Raw genomic sequence first — 21,781 nt, forward strand, 5'->3', positions numbered from 1 at the left:
GTACAAACACAGTATCTAATAAGAGTTTTATTTTAATTAACAGAAAATTACTTTTGCGGGGGTCGATGGAGATTTCGAAAAATTATATAGGGGTCGATAATCAAAAAAGTTTGGCGACCCCTGGCTTAGACGGACATTTATGGGAACTTCGTGCTCCCATTTCCTCAATCCAGTTGGAACAGAAAATAGACCATTTCTTAAAAATATGTTAATTGAAAAAAATTATATTTAGTATGGGATTTTATAAGCAGTTAGTTCAAGAACTAACTGCTAACGTCACTTTTTTTCTATCTTCAATGTTTCTTTATTGTTTTTCAAAGAATTAGAGCGCGGAAAATAAGTTTTTTTTTTCCATTGTAGTAATAAAAACAAGCTACTATATTTTACGGAAATAAAGAATTGGTTTTTTAAATTTTTCACGTAATATAAATTAGCTCTTAATTTTTAAAAATTCCACTGAATTACTGAGCAATATTTCTATACTTTAAAACATCATCTGAGTTTCGAACCCATGACCTTTCTGGTAAGGTCAGCTCCCTGACCACTACAAAGTGTGATCGGCAATATGGTTAACTCATCTAAATGAAATTGTAGATCAAATTAGGCTTTAAATTTTTCACTTAATTGAATTTGCTTGTATAGTTCGTTCACCAGGAGTTGGCACTTGGCTCCACCTATTCGGTAGAAGAGTTCATATCGGTGCGGCAGAGGGGAGAAAATTATCCGCGCTTGAAATTGAGACAACCCTTAATGCGCGCCTAACGCAAACAGTGAATTCTATTATACCTTTCGTTACTCAAGTTGATTAAATACATTTTTAATTTAAAACTGCTGTTTCCTCTGAAAAATGTCTTAAAAACGACAAACTATTCACTCAAAAGAGAGAAATATCAGCAAATTTATAAAATATTTAATGTTAACAACTGCTAGTGAACGAAGAATAATCGAACACTATATAGTTATTTATTCATTTTTTTAATTTCCTAATAGAAAATAGTTTGGTTAGACAGATGTTGATTGCAAACATCTCAAAAATATAGTGTTAACTATTTAAAAAAAGTAGATTTGGGTTATAGGTAATTACAGCATGATTTTTCTATGTGATTTAATGAGCTAAAGATATCGTAACTTACTTTAAAGTACAGAGACTAGTTAATAAAATATCGGTTCTTGAAATTATCAGTTAATATTGTGTCATCAACTAAATTGCTGAAAGTTGAAAAAATTACTTAATTTTCAATGATAATTTTTTACTCAAAATTCGTGAAATTTTTATTTGATTTGATAACTTTAGGTGAAAAACGCCCCCCCCCCCCGCAAAATCCTTTTTCTTAAGCTTTAGAAACAAAAAGAGGAAATTAAAATAATGCTGACCTGGCCACAAACAAACAGTATCCTCAGACAGAAATTTTGATGAGAATAATTTTATTTTGATACAAGATAACGGACGGAAAACGACCTGCAAAACATTATATAACTTTCAAAACCAAGTTTTTTTGGGGGAAAGAAAATTTCATTTCAACCAGCATAAAAAAAATTAAAAGAAAAAAAAAAAAAAAAACAGAAATGGTTTTGCCAAAATAAAGACAACAAAATAAATTAACAATAGGTATAAACAGGGGTGATTATGTTTAGCCCTGGTGATTGTGAGCCCAAGTCAAAATTCAGGAAAATTTCTTAAGTTACAAAAAAAAAGTTTAAATTTAAAAAAAATTTAAACAGGGTTTTTTTTCCTTTTTCTCAATATTTCTTAGTTTACTTAAAATATATTTAAAATTTTACACATACCTATGATAACCTGGAGAAGTAATTAAATTTTACAAATATGTCCTTTCTTGAGTTTATGATTATAACAACTATTTGCTGATAAAAAATGAATATTAATCATGAATATAAGCTTATTAAGTATCTCTCTGGCTCTCCCTTACAAACAAATAAAGTAAATTGTGTTTTTAAGTTCCACCTTTGAAAATTTGATTTCCGGAAACTTCTGTGATCAATGATTTTTTAAAACTTCCGGATCACTGTTAGCGAAAAATCCGGAATTTTTCCGGAGCGCAATCAGCCCTGTATAAATAAGTCAAAGCAACAAATTTATCCTCATCAAACAAATTAGCACTAGATAAATGATAAAAAAAGAAGAGATTTGAGTTAAATTATCACTTCAACCAAATTGAAAAATACCATCAAGCATAGACATAATTAATTCCTGGCTATCACAGTTGCAAATTCTGTGGTTTGCTACAACAGAAGAACCTTTAGCCAATAATCATCCTTTCTATTTTTTTTTTTTTTTTTTTTAACTATACATGTTTGTGGAATGATGGGGAAGGGAACATTCACCTAAAAACTTGGCTTAGTATGCTAGTTTTGGGAGGAAACAATTGTTGCAATTGTTTTGCTGGAAATTGAATCATCTTACTATTTTTCAGCAACCAGGGTTTAATATACCAGCCTTTGGTATGGGATCTAGGTATCTGCATAATTAACATGAGATGAGTTCAAATATCACTGTGTTAGGAAATTCATAAAATAAAAACAATCAACTCAGCATGTATGCACAGTTTTATTGCTCAAAAACTTTGAAATGAGTGTGTAGCTTATTAAAGTCAATATTGTTAATCTGGTTTAAAAAACATTGTGAAGATTTATTCAAAAGTCACAGAAAAATAAGTAGCAAAATATTAAAGAACAAATTAAAATTAACTTCTATAACACTTAAGTTTAACAACTAAATAATTACAGTAAAACAAGAATTTAGCATCACCTGTAAATAACTATTTCCTACTTTTAACGTCTTTTCAGCTTAGTATTCTTTCCTATATATCGATATTTTAAAAAATCTCTGTATTTAGAGCATCCTCAAATATTATTTTCTGGAAATACCAATGAGTTAGTCTTGTATAACTTCCAATACACAAAAAAAACAGCTTTTGAATTTTTAAATTTATTATAGTCTGCTTGAAAAAAAAATGTGTTTCAAGACTATCATAAATGGTTTCAGAAAAGGTAGTCCTACACCAGTATATTTCAAAATCATATTGATAGCATTTCAGGAGTGATGAAGACTGCATCTTCAGATCCACAATAATTTATTAAAACAGCAGTTATGTTGCACAGACTGAAAAGTTTCTTTTAAGGACATGAATAACAAGAGAAAAAAATTGATGCCTTGGAATGGTTCAAAAATTTATTAAGTACTTAAAGACAACAAAAAAAGATTTATCAAGCAAAAATGTTAGATTTTTATTTTCTTTAAAATAATTATTTTTCTCTTTACTAAATAAATTACATTCAAGTTTCTAATTGTATTTAGGTTTTAACAAAAAATAAACTTTCATTTATATTTTATTTTTCATGGAAATTTTCCCGCCCTTTTATTTACGACATTTTTGTCCAGTCTAGGGAGAGTCGTTAAATTGAGGTTCGGCTATATTAGCATAAAATATATGGTCCCTAAAAATAATTATGAATAAAATTAAACAATCAAAATATCTAATTGAATATTTAATTTCTATCCATATAAAATTTTCAAAAAGGGAGAAAAAAAAATAAGCAGCCTAATTACACACACAAATCAACATAACTAGCCATTCATAAATGAAATGAAAAATCTTTCTAGAAATAATAAATTTTAAGTTGATGTTGTCTAATTCAAAAATTGGAGTATTGCTGAATTTTCAACCCCTTAACGAATTTGGTGTCTTGACGTGGGCAAAAATTGCCCGCAAATTTGCACATGCTCGTGTCTCACACGGACAATCTTACTTTATTTCTAATGCCCGTCTGAGATTTGTTTTACTAAAAATAAATAGGCTAGATTATAACTAAATTTATTTACCATAGATGACACCATTATGCAGCACTTTTCTTGTGTAAGCCACGTGGTGCATTTTGATAAGCTATAAGGTTGTTAGAAATTCTGTTATAAGGCAGTTATTTAGTGTGGAAAAGGTAATATACCCATTTTTATTGCGTTAAATATCATAAAAGAAACCATAAGTTGATGTTTACTAAGAGTTTATTAACTTGTTTTGAAAAAATGAATGTGCCAATTTATCAGAAAGTCTGAGCAATGAAAATGATGATCCCTTGAGTTGATTTAATTTTATTTTAATATATTGAAATTCAAAATAAACTTGTAATAAAATTGTTTAAACTTTGTTTGTACAGTAATTTTTTTATAGCTTTTACACCAACACCCGCTCCCTAGTTACCAACACAACTGAAATTGCAAAAAATAACACACTATACCTATATATTTATTTTCCGTTAAAAAAAAAATTTAAAAACTATCACGTTTTTACCAGTATTTCCGGGGAAAAAAACTCTTGCTTTAAGGGGTTAAACTAATAAAGTTTATATGCAGTCATGATATAATACAACTACTAATGACAGACTGGGGGGGGGGAACGCTCTAAAGCATGTCATTAAATTGCTGAAGCAGAAAATCTATTAAAGCATTTTACTATAGAATGAACTTATATTAACTTCTTTTAAAATTCACATTAATGCAGGAAATATTGCTATTTCAACAGTTCACAATTATTATATATGCTACATCAACAATGTTCTATTTATCAAAAACTGCAAGCTTTACAAGAAAACAGTTTAATTTACTCAATTAAGACAGAATTACTCAAGGCACATAAAGGCAAATATTAAAGCTGGAAATCAATAAAGGCACTGAAATGCATAAATCATAAAAGCATGAAATAACCTAAGGAACAAATTCTTATGTAATTAAAATTAATCCAGATAACCATTATTAAACAGAAAATAATTCAGAAAATATCACATGAAAACTATAAAAACATAGCAATTTGAGAAATTAGGAATCGTCAATGTGCATTCTCAATTCATTAACAGTAAGATAAATTTGCATTGACTTAATAACCAAACTTATGATTGATTTCAAAACATTAATAATATCCAACTCAACTGTTATTTTACGATAAAATTCATGCTACGGAAAGATGTACATATATTTACAAAAAACTAAGCTGTAAATAGGATATCTACCTGCAACATGATCATTGTTTTTAAAAACTTCAATTGAAAATATGAAATAATTTTTTGATTATAAGTCGAAAACGTGTAAAAAAGTTAACAATTTAAGTGCTTTTTAATGTTAAGATATTAATTTTAAAAAAGAACTTAAAATTAATAAATAAAATTCTTTAAAAATTAAGAAATACTATCCTTCTAATCACTCATTCACATGTTAGTTTCAAAAGGTCAAGTAGACTACTGCATGGCTATTAATAGAGAAAAATTTACATTTTAAACTGAATTAAAAAAAAAAAAAAAGTTAAACAAAGCACCACATTACTAGAAGACAGTTGTCACACTGGAATAACTATAACCACAGCAATAACATATTATATATTTTTTAAGCAACTTTAAACATTTCATGTCTCTATATAGAAATAGTAGCAAGAATATATATAAAATCTTTACTAGAATTATGTGCAAAAATATAAACTTACAATATGAAACAAATTTTAAAAAATAAATAGTAATGAAGGCTTTTAGTTGTGCATAAAGCCTAAGCATACATAAGACCAGCAGTAAAAATTATTTATGCTGTGTAACCAAGGCTTTTAATTTGTCTTGATTAGCTCCCAACATTTCATCAACCTAAAAAGAAAAATATAATCACAGATTGTCATCAGAAAACAATGGTATAAACTAATAAAAGAATGATATACAGAGTTTAAAAAAAAGTTAGAAAACTCAAATATCTCAAAAAATATACATTGAATCAGAAAAGTGAAAATAAACATACTAAATATATTTTTTAAAAGCTATCCAATGATACTAAATCGATACTAGATATTAAAATCTTGTGAATAAGAATTGGTCCAGTTCCAAATATTCGAAATGGCGAAATTCCACCAAATCAAAATAATCAAATTGGTAGAATAATATGTATGCCAACTTCGTGTTAACAAAATTTAGCAAGAATTTTAAAATTTCGTTGAATTATAAGCTTATGATTCGTGGAAGTGTGCAATTTCTAATACAAAATCCTCAGCTGCTGATGTATCATTACTCAGTTTTTGGCATTTGAGAATTATTTGGTAAATATTCTACTTCAGTATGAATCACCATAACCATCCACTTGAAGCATTGAAAATGCGGGTTAGTTCTATCAAAAAGCCAAATTTTTCTCAACATTTGATCCAGCAGTTTCCTTGTCTTCTGATTGGGTTCAAAATTACAAGGGTATGGAATTGAACATCATAAAATAGTTCAAATGTATCCTGGTATTATGCATATTAGTTTAAATGCTCAAGATTTTCGTAGACAATGATTTTAAAACTTAAAACAAATTAATAGTAAGATAAGTTTTCTGTAAAATTATGTTAATTTATACTTACAAAATTGTTTGTTGCTTTAAAATTGAATAACTGTTAGAGAATTACACTTATATATTTACACATTAGTCTAATAAACTAATTATTCAATGAAATTTATAACTTAAAACAAAGAAAAAACAGAATTTTGATTAAAATTTACTTTAACTTACTATTACATGAAACGTTCACTCCAAAAGTTTCCTTAAAATTAAAAATACTATTTTTAAATAATTTTCAAATTCTAGATAAAAATAGAGAAACATTTTTGATGAGTATAAAAAATAACAGAAAAATTAGAGGTATTCTTTTAAAACTTAAAACTAATTATTAAACATTCTTTAGAAGGAGAAAAAATATTTATAACATTTGATAGAACAAATATTCTCACACTCAACTCCTAAACATTGACATCCTAAAGCCATACAAAATTAAATAAAAACCAGCAAAATAAGAAAATTGCTGAAATAAGAAAATTCAATATCAAAATAAATATGCAACAAATTTTTGAAAGTTTACTTTTTCTTTGTTTTTCAGAAATACAAATTTAGGAATGCTTGACACATCATATAAGGTAGCAACATCCTGCAAGTTAGAAATTCAAACAGATTATTAGATAATGTAATAACAATATACTATCTAATATACATATAAAAAATTCCTCACAGCTATATTCTATCATGTAAGCATTATTAGTGACAGAAATGAAGAATACATATCACATTCATTCTCTCAAAAAGTAGAAACAAAAATGGCTTAACTCAATTAAATATTTTATATTTATTGCAAAAACTTCATGGCAGAATTTCTTTTTTTATAAAAATTAAACCTTGTTTCCTAGCTTAATCACTCATCCCATTTAAAATAAATATTTTTGATAGCTTCATTGAAAGCAAATTTTGAGTTTAAGAAACAATGCTTCAAGCACAAAATCAAAAATTGTTGCAAAAGTGTAAATTCATTTACAATAAAAGCACATGTGACCAACTTTAAACAAGACTTTATCATTGACCCTCTACAGGCTTTAAAAATTAAATTTAAATTTTAACTTCAAATAATTAATCAAAATTCTCATTAAATGCATAATTGCATCTTTAGAAATTATTTGATTTATTAGTAAATAAAACTTCAATATTATGATTAAAAATTTGTAGGAAGTTGTTTTAGCAAAAAAAAAATTTTTGGTTCATGAAATTATTACTTGAATATTAAGTAATTAATGTTTGTATATTTAATTATTTGGTTTTTTGAATATTTGAAGAGAAAAAAAAATACTCACTTCTACTTCATCTACATCAACTTTTAAAAATACAACATCTGTGAATTCCTCAGCCAACCCCTGAAATAAATATAAAAATAAAGTCAAAGAGAAAAAAATTAAATTTATAAGATTGTATTCTAATTTATAAAAAAAATTTACAGCAAAAAATGGAGCTATTTGCTTGCAAGGCCCACACCATGTAGCATGGAAATCAACAACAACCAATTTATCACCGGCTGCAGAGAGTTTGGTGTCAAAATCATCCTAAAAGGAAAGTAATACACAAAAGTTAATGCTTTAAATGAAAACTCTGATGTCAACACTTTACTTAAAAACTACTATATAAGGACGTGCTTAGGGTTTTAGTGGCCATGGATGAAACATCGAAGCATTTTATCATGGTTTATAAAAATCAGGTTTTATTAAATAAAGTATATAATATACATATGCATTTTTTTTATTTCAATTATTATTTATTCTTTTAAATTGTTTTTGCATGTAACATTCAAAACTCTAACTAGATGTATAAATACTTAATATTATTTAACAATAGAAGTGCAACTAAAATTCTTAATATCACAAATGATAAAAAAGGTTAATATTATTCAATCATTACAAACTAATTACTGAATAAATTAGTTTACTCAAAGAACCAACAGAACACAGAGAACCAACTTGTTGAATGAAAAGTAACTTAATTTAGATGGAAAAACATTTTTAAAAATAAAATATTCTTGGCAGAACAAGTCTTTATTCTTTATTTAGAAGTAGATACCATAACTACATATTCAATAATAAAGTTTAAAATAACTTGAATTTAAATAAATGTAAAATTAAATGGGCATAAAATATATTTATTGCTAATAAAACAGCAAATTATTTTACATGCTACAATGAGTACTTTGAAATATGAAAATTATACATAAAATTAGTAATGAAAATTTATTATCTAAAAGTTGCATTCTTATTTACATTTACGCTCATGCTCCTAAACAAGAAAAAAAAAATTCTTATTTTATTTAACTTATACCTTAATTTTAGGAATGAGACATTTATTAATGAGATTTAATAGGAATGATTTCTTATCACAGTCTTTAGGCACGCAAATACCCTTATATGAATGTCCGTCCTTTTTCTAGACACTATTTAACAATCAAAATTAACACTCTTCCCTTTTCAAAAAAAATAAATTCTTTTACATTTGAGAATTGTAAAAAAAAAGTATGCAGGGATGAGAATCCTCTGCTGTACTGCTTCTTATGATTTTTTACCAGATTTTTTTTTATTTTTACAAAAGGTCTTTTCGAGCAGGAAAATTAATAATTTAATAACGTTATTTATTACCAGCATAAAATTAAACAATCGTTTTGTACGGTTCTCACAATTTATTGTATTTGATGTTTCAAAGCAAAGGATATTAATCAATATAACTTTTACTTGCATTTAGTGGTAAAGCTAGAGGGGACCAAGAAAATGCATGCCTCCCCCCCTCCATATAGATGAAAAATAATTTAAAATGGATTCCTGAAAAAAAAAATCTCTTCTTTTAATACTCCCTTTAGTTCCATTTGCCAATTACAGGCCCCAAAAACTACTAATAACTTCTATCCCATTTACCGAAAATTAAACAGGATGTATATAATATTTATAGTTTGCTATGCATGTAAGTTAATTATTTTTAAAATTTTTTGCAAATTGGTGAAACAGTAAGGCACAATAAACACTAATCTTTCAATCATAAAGCTAACATCGAATGTAATAGAATCTACATACTTTAGTAACGTATTCTGTTCAATTTTAACCAAAATTGAATTAATGTTTTTACAATGAGTTGCGTTTATTTTAAGTTTCAAAATCTAATTCAATGTAAAATCTAATTAATGAATTTAGTTTTACAGAATCTAAACTTATAACAGTACTAAATATAGTTCCTTTAAGTTTAAGTCTAACATGTAGGTATGTAATCACATATCAGGGTGTGCAAAAACTGAGTTCATATGATACTTTATAGCTGTTTAAAAACATTTTCTTCGATTCTTTTTTAATTGACTAAATGGCGAACTGTTTCCTTTTTCCATAGTTGTATGAGTCAGAAAAAAAAAGTTAAGAAATATTTGCAGTCTGTTCAGCTCCACGTGAGATTGATGCCGCCAAGTGACGTATCTTTGTTTACATCTAGTCTATCTTTCCGCTAAACGGACTATAGTTTCCTTTAAAAGTTTGAAACCCCCGCCCCTCCCCAAAATGTGCTAAAAACCAGGCAGCAAAATTTTCAACCCACCCATTATGTTGGGGATGCGTAAAAGAATCAGCGTAAAAGAAGGGGTAATTTTGCCGCTACTTTCAAAAACGAATCATACTTAGAACAGTAATAAGAAAGCATTTATACATATGATAAGAATAAACACCCTCAAAGAAAATATTTTGTAAGTGCTTGGGAAAGAAAAAATTTCGTACATTAATCTAAAACTAAGTTAATACACATACCTTATCTTCAACAGCGTGAACCATTTTATAAGAAAGGTATGTTCGAGTTAAAAAAAACAGTAAAAAAATTTACATAGGCAAAAACGACCACTTGTGACCGGTGAAGAAATTGTTATCAGATTGTCTGATATATATTTGTGTTATTAGATAACGTTTGTTATGATGTCAAGGTGACGCGTTTTCTCTATGAATGCCTGATAATTTGTATAAAAAATCTGCAACCTGTAACCGCAGACTAATGTCTCCACTCACAACGGCTGCGAAAAATGCGCATGCGCTAACGACGAAAGGCAAGTTCAAATAACACTTGGCGATCGAAATGGTCAAGATTTGGCGTAAAACAAAACTCTCTAACTATGGCAACAATTCACCAGAGTTGCCATACGTAGAATTTTTAATACTACAGTACTTTTTCACCAAAAAATAGGGATGTGGTATTTTTCGTAGTATTTTTTTTAAAAGTGGTATTATTATGTTTTTTTTTCCTTTTATCAATTTTAAAATGAAAGAGAAGTGTCACTCTAGTTTCTTAAAGTAAAAAGCAACAATTCTTATCAACAATTACTAAGCCAACCAGATACATCTTAAACTAAATACGAATTATTCTGGCTTGGCGTTACTCTTGGCTTCGTTTCAAATGGTAATAGCCATGGAAATCAAGATGCATAAGCAGCTGCATAAAGAGGCTGATAATGTTGAAAAAAATTACAATATAAACTTGAAATCGGGTTTTATTTAATTCTGATAATATTCTAAGAAGTAAAAACAATCTGCTTAGTAAATAATTAACATGGGTAAATTACAAAATAATAACATTCAGTGAAAAATTACAGCTCTGTGATCAAACATGAAAAAGTGAGCTAGTACAGTTATCAGTTTTCAATTATCAAATATCAAGCAAACTATTGTTATCAACAATTACATAAATTCAGTAGTTTATTATATGTGAAATTACTTTTTTCTTCTGTCCAAACGCTCAGACGGCGCTGTTGTTTTCTATATCTCTTGTTATTTTTTAATTAAATTTGTTTGTTACAAAAAGCGTAGTCATGCTTATGATTCATCTTATACCTAACGCCAACCTCCACACACACACACTCACATGTATATATATATATATATATACCAAAAGGAAAATTAAAAAAAATCAATGAAACCTTAATCAGGACCTTAGTCAACCAAACCTTCCTCAACGAAAACCTCAATAAAGAACTCTGCGTATGGAAGGGTTGTAAATACTTCCTTTCGTTCCCTCACCTTGATGGAACACGAGATCACTGTCCGCTGATCAGCTCCTAAAATCTAGATGTACTAATTGCCAGACTCATAACTAAATCTCTTCTGGCAAATGCGATTTCACACAAGTGCAAACTGATACAAAACCCAAACTGACTGTACTGCGCTGAAGTGTCGACACGAACAATCATCCTCCTGGAATGTCTGTCATTCCAGAATGCTCATAAAGAACTTAATCTGTCCTTATCTCTTCAAAATTCAGTATTTACCGATATCGTTAACTTGTTTTTCGATCCTCGGACATAACTCCAATACCTCTCTGAATTCTTCTCAGCCACAAACAGTTTCTGACTTTTTACTGCAACCTCATGTTATAGATCATCCCGTAGTGGACTGATAGCAAAGGCACGGTTCCCAATAGAAGACCGAAGTCAAGCATCAGTGACTCTTGTTAGTGAGCTGGTGGTGATTACTTTGATTAACCTGCGTAGGAACCGAGGGCGTACGGTATCGGTCTTTGTTAAACTGCTCTACGGTGAAAAGCTTGACTTCGCGAGCAGGTTGTTGGACAACCAAAGCATGGGAGCCATCCCCTCTGCAGAGAATCAAAATCGCTATGGCATGTCTTCGGATCATCCTTAGGAATGTTTCCCTCACAGTCGATAATTCGCGATCGCAACTCTTGAGTATGCCCTCTAGCGGATAGATATTTTCATGCTTTTATTTATTAAGTTTTGATTAAGTCTATCAGAATCGTTAGCAGAATAGGACGCCACTTTTTTTTAGCACCAAATAAAAAGCAGAATTTCCCTAAGGAAGAGGTAGAAGAATTTGAAAAAACTACCCAGAACATTGATAAATCTTTCTGAAATAGAGCGCACTCAACATGTGAAGAGTTTCTCATAGTTTTTACCTTTCTATTATCAACAACATAACTTCCGATTTCGTGATCGCATGCTGTTACAGATGGGTGTAAAACGATAAAATAAATTTCTTTTGTCTATAATGCATTACAAATTAAAGTGAAGTCAACATTGCTCATTTTATTCCGCTGAATGAATATGATTTCAGAGCGTAGAGAACTGTAATAGTTATAGAATATTCTTCTTCTTTATAGAATAGTATATATTTCTGAATCTATATAATTCGGAAAACAACAATAAACAATCATCCGAATTACTTGAAATAATATCATTTTTGTTGATTATTAATACTAGAATTCAGCTATTCTGTTTCTAAGTTACATACTAAAATTCATATTGAGATCTTGCAATAATAATAAAATTTTATTACGATAATAATAAAATTTATTTATATTTCCATCTTAAAGTAATGAATGGATAATCTATGTATACATAATTTGAGAATAAAGTTTTCAAACGAAGAACATATCATTTTGGAATTCTCCAGATTATTAAAGCAAGTAAGTGTTATGATTTTTATAATAAAAAATTTCACTTGTAAATAATTTCTCTTCTTATTTGATGATAATTTTCTATAGAATGGTTTTCTATAGAAAATTATCATCAATTATTAGAATTAAGAAAAAAAGGAAAAACATGAATGTTCTTTATTTTAATGTGAGGAGTTTTCAGAATCGCTTTTTTTTTTCGTAAGCATTCTTTATTTTACATTTTTTAGTTTATAAATAATAATTTTTATTGAAACTTAAAAATTTTTTGATAAAAATTGTTCTCAAAAAACCTTTTTTTGCAAAATTAAATTATATAAAATTATGAGCTTATGTATACTTTTTGCATATTTTAATGTTTGAAGTAATATGATTCTTAAAACTATGGAATGTAAAGTAAATAGGCCTTTCATAATTTATCATTAAATTTAGTAAAACGATTTCGCAGGCATTAGATTTTAGCTCGAATATGGTGTGTTTTGGATGTTTCTTCTCTAAAAAAAAGATATACCATTTTGTTTTTGCTTGCTGTTGTTGCACCCTCGCTTGGATAGCCCGACGACCTGCGCGCGAAGTCGAGCACTTTACGGTTACACAGTTTAACGAGGACCAATACCGGACACCCTCGGACCCTACGCAGACTGATCCAAGTGGTCACCCACCCGCACACTGACCGCTGCCAGTGATGCTTGACTTCGGTGATCTGCTGTTTTCGCTTGCATAAGAAAGAATATCAAACAATTTTCTCTCTTAACTTTAGTAAGCCACGATAAAGAAGGAACGTTACAATGCTACACGATACATTAAAGACGTCTCCAGAGCAACTGAATGACTGTTCATATGGAAATCGCAGGAATTCGTCTCATACAACAGCGCCTCCTATAGTTCGTTGCGATCGCGAGTAGCCCATTGTGCAGCTCTAGTACGACGTAAATAAAGCCCCGCAGTGGACTGATCGGTTCCCAGCCGAAATCAAGCACCACTGGCTGTGGTCAGTGTGCTAGATTTCGGTGATCCTACGCAGACTAATCCAAGTGGATGACCACTTGGATTAGTCTGCGTAGGAACCGAAGATGTGCAGTATTGGTTCTCGTTAAACTGTTCTACCGTAAAGTGCGAGACTTCGGGTGAAGGTTATCGGGCTACTGAAGCGGGGTGCCACCCCCTCTGCAGAGGATTAAAATTGTGATGGAATGTCTTCGGATCATCCTCAGAGATGTTTCCCAGACCGTCGCCAATAGCCCATTGTGCAGCTCTAGTGCGACGTAAATGAACATGGATCCTTTTGTTTATTTCCTTTTGTAAATCAACAACAACGACCATCAACAACAAGTATCAAGCATGCATTAATGGATATGGATGGGTGATCTAATGTAAACAATAACAAGCGTCCTTAAACCGGAAGAAATTTAGAAAATTTCCGGTGTATCCCTCCGCTTATGTTATGACTACGAGGCGATGTGTGAACAAGCCTAATATTCTATGCAGTTTTGTTATTGTAATTTGGGTTCAAATCTGAACATAATTGTACCATTCATAAGAGCTTTCAGAAATGTATTGATTCTCAGAGGTCGTAAGGCAAAAAAAATTTTTGGAAAGTTAACATCTCATTGTGAATAATTCTTAAGGCTACATTTGAATAAAATGTCGCCAAAAATATCTTTAAAAATATCTTTTTAAGTTAGCCTAATTAGAAAATATTCTAATGATTATAATATTAATATGTTGAAGTTTAAAGGCTGAAAGAAGGATCTCGGTACAGGTGAAATACTGCAAAAGATATGATGCAATAATATGATGGCGCGTTTTTTCAATCTGCGGCGTAAAAATATATCGGAAGCAGTAACCCGGAAGTCATGAAAGAGCAATTTTACCACTAGCGCCACCACCCTTAGCTTTACACGATCACCCATCCATACAGAGCTATAAGCTAATGCAAAAAACTCGTCGCACTCTCCTTTAGTCTACAATCTACAAATCAGCATCTGGAAATTTTTCGAATGTGTATTCATTGTTAATAATTGAAATAAAATAAGAAATAAGTTATAAAATTATGTTAAGTGCCATGATTGTTGTTTTAATCAGGTAGTTTGTATTTTGGCCCCTGTATGACACAATCTTTTTATGTACTTAACATGTTAGACGTATATACAACAAGCAATGCTCTGAATGAAATGCTTACTTTTAAAAGGTTTTATGGTCCAGGTTTTATTGTTTTTATTTTAATAGACCTGTGAATAGGCATTCAGGGAATATTTTAGTTGACTCAGCTCTTTATTAAGGATATTTTTGCGGGGCCTAGGGAATGTAAAAGATCATGTATAAATGTATATTTATTATATATAAATATATTATATAAATTGTATACTATACATATATATATATATATATGTAATTTATATATGTATTATATATATTATGTATTATATATATGTTACATATATTACATATGTTATATATCTATTACATATGTTATATATATATTATATATATTATCCATGTTATATATGTTATATATATTATATATATTATATATGTTGTCGTTGGCCATTAAGGCAAGGTGTGCAATTGTAGTTTTCCAGTGGCACCATATATGGCCAAGAATTTGACTTCTGCCACACCCATACATCAGACCTGTTTATAGGATGGACCCATTTATTCATCAACAGATCATAATTTTTTGTATTGAACCAGAGAATGATCTATCTCCAGTTCAGTACCCCCAGAAGTATTATTTGTTTTGGGAACATAGAGGACTTAGTGACCCGACAGATTTAATGTGTACCAGTCACCATTTACTACATGGGGAGTCTTAGGCCGGCTGGATTCAAACTCCCGTTTTCACGAATGCAAGTCTAGCACCCTGCCAACCAAGTCCTTCCCAGCCCCCTTATATAATATACGTATATATATAAATTTTTTGTTTATTTTCCTTTATAATGGCTTAAGTAACTAGTAAAAGTTATGAAATAAGTAAAAATGCGTATAATGCTAACAGAATTTAATCTATAAGGAAAGGAAGAAAAAATTCAAAGATGTGACTAAAACATTGTTTTTCAAAAAATAAATGTTTCAATTATAATCACATTTAAGTTTAAATTTGCATGGTTAAATTATTGGAACTAAGATGTTCTATTGATTCTTTTTTTTTTTTCATGTTTGTTAGTCTGAAATAAAACAAAAGTTTTAAAATTAAAGAAATAATTTAAAACCGAAGCTTTAAAAAAAATTAAAATTAATTGCACTTAAAAACATTTGAGAAAGACATAATTAAGAAAAGATAACTGTTCTCCTTAAGTATTTTTAAAAGGACGAACCACCCTATCTGCCCTTTGATCCCTTTAAAGCGCTCTCTTTGCCATTTCATATAAATACTGTCTTTTTACTCACATTCCATTAAAAAAAATAATAAATTTCTCACTGTTTAAATAATAATTACACACTGGCAAAACTATCAGTGCTTATAAATTAAATTCTGATTTTCTATTAAAAAATATTTACGTTGTTAAGATTATTCTCTACTGGTTAAATTCTTATAAGTTTTTCTTTTTTACAGGAAGGAGGATATGTTAGTGAATTTTTGAAATGATTTTAATTTTTTAAATAAATACCATTTTTTTAAAAAATGTACCGTTAAATGTATATTTTTTCACAATTTTCTATTTAAATTATTCAAAAAAAGCTGTCAAGTTTATCAGCTAATAATTTTTTGTTAGTTTACTTTTTTTCGAAAAAAAAAATTATGTTAAGAAATTGTCTTTTAGCTTGCCTTTAATATATTTTTTTATTAACTACAAATATTTCTCTTGTTTCGATAATGTGTTAAGAATTACTTTTTGAAATATATGCATGAAATGTAATGAAAGGGTTATTTAAAAAATGTTGATCAAATTCAGTTATTACATAATATTACTCAATTTGATGAATTTCTATATTGTTGAGTGCCTTTTTCTGTGAGGAAGTGCCCTGCCCTTTTTTATTCCTAGGAAGAGTTCTGCAGATAATAACAGCTAGAGAAATGATTTTATTGCTGATCAATGTATTTCAGAAAATATTAAAATGTTTTATAAAAGAAAATATTTCTTAAAAGGACATCTTCTCTACTTTTAAAACTTAAACAAAAACATTACAAAAATATATTTTTAATTTGTTGTTTATTTGTAAATTAATTATAATTTTATTTAAGTGACCTTTGAAAATGATTAATAAATGATATTATTTCTTATTAATAAATTTGGAAAACTTACTGCTTTACTTGGAAGACAGATTGATTAAAAATTAAACTATATACACTAACTTTCCAGTTAACTAGGCAAGCTCTTTATCTTTAAGCTGCTTTGAGTAAGGAAGAAAATGATGTAAATTCTAGTTGCTTGGATTTTAGTTATCACAATCTCTTGTTTTTTTAGAACGGGATAACACCATCAGTGCTCACTGAGATCAAACTTTGGTATTCAGATTCGGGACTAAGAAATATCAATGTATATGCCTTATCCCACCTCCAGCGGTATTCTTAACTTTCTTTTCAATTTACGTCTGTCAATGTACGTCTCCAAATTACTCAGTCCATGAAGATTACTTAAATGTTTTCTTTCTATGTTTTCCAATTTGATGAATTTAGTAACTTTATCTATAAATTTCACAATTGCATGACGAAAAAATGAAAGAACTATAATTCAACAATTTTAAGAACAAGATCTAAAGTTAAAGAGTATCTTCGCTCTATCCATGCTAAATTCAAACCTTCATATACCTTAGTGGTTGCCATTAAAGAATGGTGTGATGATTCAGTTTCCAAACTAAAGTTCTTTTAGAAAATATGTACTATTAGCTTTGCCAACTTTAGTAAATCCTTTAGAAGAGTTTTTGGTTTAAATTGTAATCGCAGAAAATAGCACCTTTAGAAATCGACAGCGTTTTGAAGTGAATTCTAATAACGAGCTTCAGTCTAAAGTTGACAATCAACTTAGCAAATGTCAGGCGGGAACAGCCCTCAAAAAATTCTCTATACAAAGTTGATGATCAGAAGTACCAGCTAAATCCAAGTTAATGCACACTTGAAATTCATGACAATGGTAATAAATTTTGGCTATTTCTAAGACGCGACCCACAACCTTGACAGCTGAAAAAGTCACAAGAATGTCACTGCAAATAAATATTAATTTTATTAAAACAAAAACAAGGTTTCCATGGAAAAACTATTTATTTTAAAACATGTTAAACTTGAAATAAACAGACACATTGCACTCTGGACACATTGCATTCTCATGAACAAAGTAACAGAGCAGCAAAAAGAATGGAATACAACATAACCATATTCTAAAATACAGTGTCATGTCTTTGTTAAAGCAAGCCAATGGGATGTTTGAAGCAGCCAGATGTTTTATATGTCTCTTATCCTATAGCATTCCATTCTCCTTCTTTAAAAAAACTATTAAAAAAATTATACAGTAACAGGTCATGCAGGATTAGTGTGGTTAAAAAATTTATGAGGAAGATTATTCCACTGGTTTTTACAATTTAGTATATTTGATTATAGCATATAATATAGAAAAGGCTCCTCAAACATATCATTACCAATGTTATTATCAAACATGTTATTACCAATATTAGAATATACCAAGATAACTTGTTGACATGTTATCTTGGTATATTCTAAAAACAATTACAATTATAGCAATATAAATATTGAAATGGAAACCATTTTTCACATCTTTTGCAATTCATAATTGCATCCATTTAACTTTAATAATTGATCATTACATTCCATATATGTGGTCTTTTGCTTCTAAATCAATAACAAAAACTTATGAACTTTTTACACCAAATTTTTCTAATTCCCAAAAGTATTTTGAGTGATCGAAATGCAGCATTTACTTCTTATTTTATAAAATTTCTAAAACATTGTAAAATTTAACAATTGTTAACTGCGGCCCTGAGACTAGAAACTAACGTAAAAGTTGAACATTTGTTGCTATATATTTGAAACAGGGTTGGGTTTTTGATGTCAAAAAGTGGTTTTTGACATGACAAGGGTATAATACTGGTTTAAACCGTCAAAAACTGAAGTTTGCCAAGAAAATATATAAACTTCAAAACTACCAACAGTTGCCATGCATTATATTGAAATTTAATTATACTATAGGTAATCAGCAGGTTTTAAAATATTTTTTAATTAAAATTAAGGTAAAATAACAGATTTAAAATCTCAGAAATTTATATTCAAATGCATGTGCAGAAAAATTTTCCACAAAAATTTTTAAATATTTATATTTAAAAAATTTTTTTTTTCTTTTTGACTTACTTACTTAAGAAAATTAAAAGTTTATTACTATGCATTTTTGACATATAAGGAACATATAACTAATATTTATAAGGAGCTTACAAGTTATGTTGTATAAATACAAACTTGATACAAGATACAAGTGTATAAAAAATTTTTCTTAATGTTATACCGAACATCTTTATTATCCAATATGTTAATTTGAATTTAAAAGTAGTTATATTTATGAATAATGATAAATATGATTCATATTGTTTATTATATTTATTTATAATTATTACACTTATCATTTTAAAACAATTTTTATCTCTTAATTTTTTTTTCTCCACTTGTATTAAGAATATAAATAATGCATATCTTGAAAGCAAGAAGTAAATATTCAACAGCTGAATATTTAGATATTCAACAAAACTATATCGTATTCAGCAAAATGAAATTCACAAGTATTTAGATAAACTAAATTTTCAGCATAGTAAATGAATAGGCTGAATATACTGTAAATCGACACTAACTACTCTGTGTATTTAACAGAAAGCACTTAAATTTGTATTGTCTTATGTTAAAAAGATTATTAAGAAGATTTAAAAGAATATTAAAAAAAAAAAATTTCTTTAAAAGAAGATGTCTAATGTTCAAAACTGCTAATGTTTATCTTTAAAAATGTCTAATTTTTAGTATAATCTATACTATACACTAAATTTGGTTATAAATAAATTTCTTAATAATATCACTGCAGATTTTCAATAACACATGAAAATGAATACATAGTATTACAAAAGATGCGAGTTTTCAAAAGTACAAGATTTTGGTTACTATTCAAAATATAAGTGTTTCTTCAAAATTTTAAATTTATTTTTTCTAGAGCATATTTAGAAACACTATCCTTTAAAAAATATATAAATTTTATGTATTAATTAAATTTCACATATGAATATAGGTTTTTGACATTTTCGACATTTTTGACAAAGAGGTTTTTGACGTGACGGTTTAAACCATGGTTTAAACTGTCAAAAACTGTCACATGTCAAAAACCTGCCAACCCTGATTTGAAATGTAAAATTCATGATTCTTCTAAAAAAAAATTTATGTTTAAATTATTAAGGGAAGTAACTGAAGAATGTAGTTTTACTCCACACTCTGTAACTAAATTTCCACCAGCCTATTTAATGTTTGGCACTCTCCCGTTTGCACACCCTTTATCAGAAGAAATTTACCCACTAATGGTAGAAGCTAGAAAATTGCTGTTAGGAACCAAAGAATAATATGATGCTAGATTCATTTATATCGAATTTTACCCTAACGATACAATTAATGTATGAAGATTTAAAATACCCCAAAGCTAGAAAACCTACTCCTAATTTTAGTGGACCATACATAATTTTTGATAAAATTTCTGATGTTTTTTATAAAAAGATTACTCATAATAATAATAATAATAAAAAACAAACAAATAGTTCATGCATTGAATTTGCAAAGATACCACTTACCTGAAAAAAATCAAATGTCATGAATAATAATAATGAGTGTTATCATTTAAATATTTATATGGTTTAATAATATCTATGGTAGAATTAATTTGAAACTTATTTTAACTTAAATATTAAATTTAATTCTTTAATTTTTGATTGTCATTTGAAAAATTTAGATAACTTTCAAAAATAATACAAAACATGACCTATCATAACATGGCTCCTATGAACAAGTTGTCCCCTTTTTCTGGAACATCCGACTCTAAGAATATTTTAAGAGTACAGCGTTTACCCATATCTGATTGAGATATGTAGGTGAAGTTTTTTCTTTGTTAGTGGTCAACAACGTAAATAAATATATTTTTTTTATAATATTTGTCTGATATTTGAAACTAGGATCTCACAGCTTAAGATAGTTGAAATTAGAGATTGTTTTCCTCCTTTTGAGAATTACAGCCACTTATCAAATATGACCCTAAAAAATACTGAATTCCTAAACTTCAGAATAAAGACCAATGTGCAAATTTTTTTTTTTTTTAAATAAAATAATACTGAAGTCTTTAACTTCAGATTGAAACTTTTTTTCATAAAAGAAGTGTGAACTGTTTTTTTTTTTTTTTAATATAATAATTAATATTTTTTTAATATTTTCATGTGTTTGAATATTTATATTTTTAAAGTAAAATTTTTTTCATTCAAAATGAAAAATTTGTTTGAAAGGAGTAATATTAGAATAAAATAAAATTAGAAAAGAATAAAATAAAATATTTCTTGGTAAAAACATTGATGCACTTTAAGAAAACGGCTTGAATAATTTAGAAAATTATAAATACTACTGTAAAAAAAGAATTTGAAAACTTTAATTGAAAAGTGGGCCTAAAAATATTTGTCTGCAACATTTCTATTGTGTTAAATTTTTATCATTTTTACAAAAGTCAGGTTTTTTTTTTTTTTTACATTCTATATTACTTTTATATATTGCTTGTCTGTTAAAATTTCAAATTTTTAGTCTTTTCATGTTACTTGTGCTTGGAAAATTTTGCAAGTAAATTAAAAATTTTTAAATTTCTTAGAAGGTAATACACTACTTTTTGGGGAGGGAGATGCAATATAAAAAGCTTAAAATTTTTTTAAACATTATTTCTTTGTTTAAATTCTCTTTCAGAATTCATTATTCAATATGAAACTGATTCACCTAATTAATAATTCACATCCTCTTCTAAAAATCGATTGAAGAATGCAGTAATTATCATTTGAAGTTTTTCCCTTAAGCAA

At 28.2% G+C, this 21,781-nt stretch overlaps 2 protein-coding genes across 6 annotated transcripts in view; one reads left to right on the forward strand and one right to left on the reverse strand.

The window, feature by feature from the left end:
• Positions 1-2,547: 2,547 nt before the first annotated feature.
• On the reverse strand, positions 2,548-10,419 carry LOC107455469 (thioredoxin). Its single transcript, XM_016073043.4, has 5 exons — positions 10,108-10,419; positions 7,780-7,884; positions 7,639-7,698; positions 6,879-6,944; positions 2,548-5,640 (listed from the first exon to the last, which is right to left on the reverse strand). Exons 1-5 carry the CDS (start codon positions 10,129-10,131, stop codon positions 5,578-5,580), a joined length of 318 nt encoding a protein of 105 aa, XP_015928529.1. The 5' UTR covers positions 10,132-10,419; the 3' UTR covers positions 2,548-5,577.
• Positions 10,420-14,699: 4,280 nt separating this feature from the next.
• LOC107455470 (tetraspanin-13) overlaps positions 14,700-21,781 on the forward strand; it is a 29,921-nt gene continuing 22,839 nt past the window's right edge. For 2 of the 5 annotated variants that reach the window (XM_016073045.5, XM_016073044.5), the window contains exon 1: positions 14,700-14,839. The gene's annotated coding sequence lies outside the window, so the exon portion shown is untranslated. The other 3 variants (XM_071187652.2, XM_016073047.5, XM_016073046.4) reach the window with 2 other exon arrangements.

The sequence above is a fragment of the Parasteatoda tepidariorum genome, chromosome 11 (genome assembly GCF_982258835.1).
Source record: "Parasteatoda tepidariorum strain Cologne lab strain chromosome 11, Ptep-v5.0, whole genome shotgun sequence".
Lineage (NCBI taxonomy): Eukaryota > Metazoa > Arthropoda > Arachnida > Araneae > Theridiidae > Parasteatoda > Parasteatoda tepidariorum.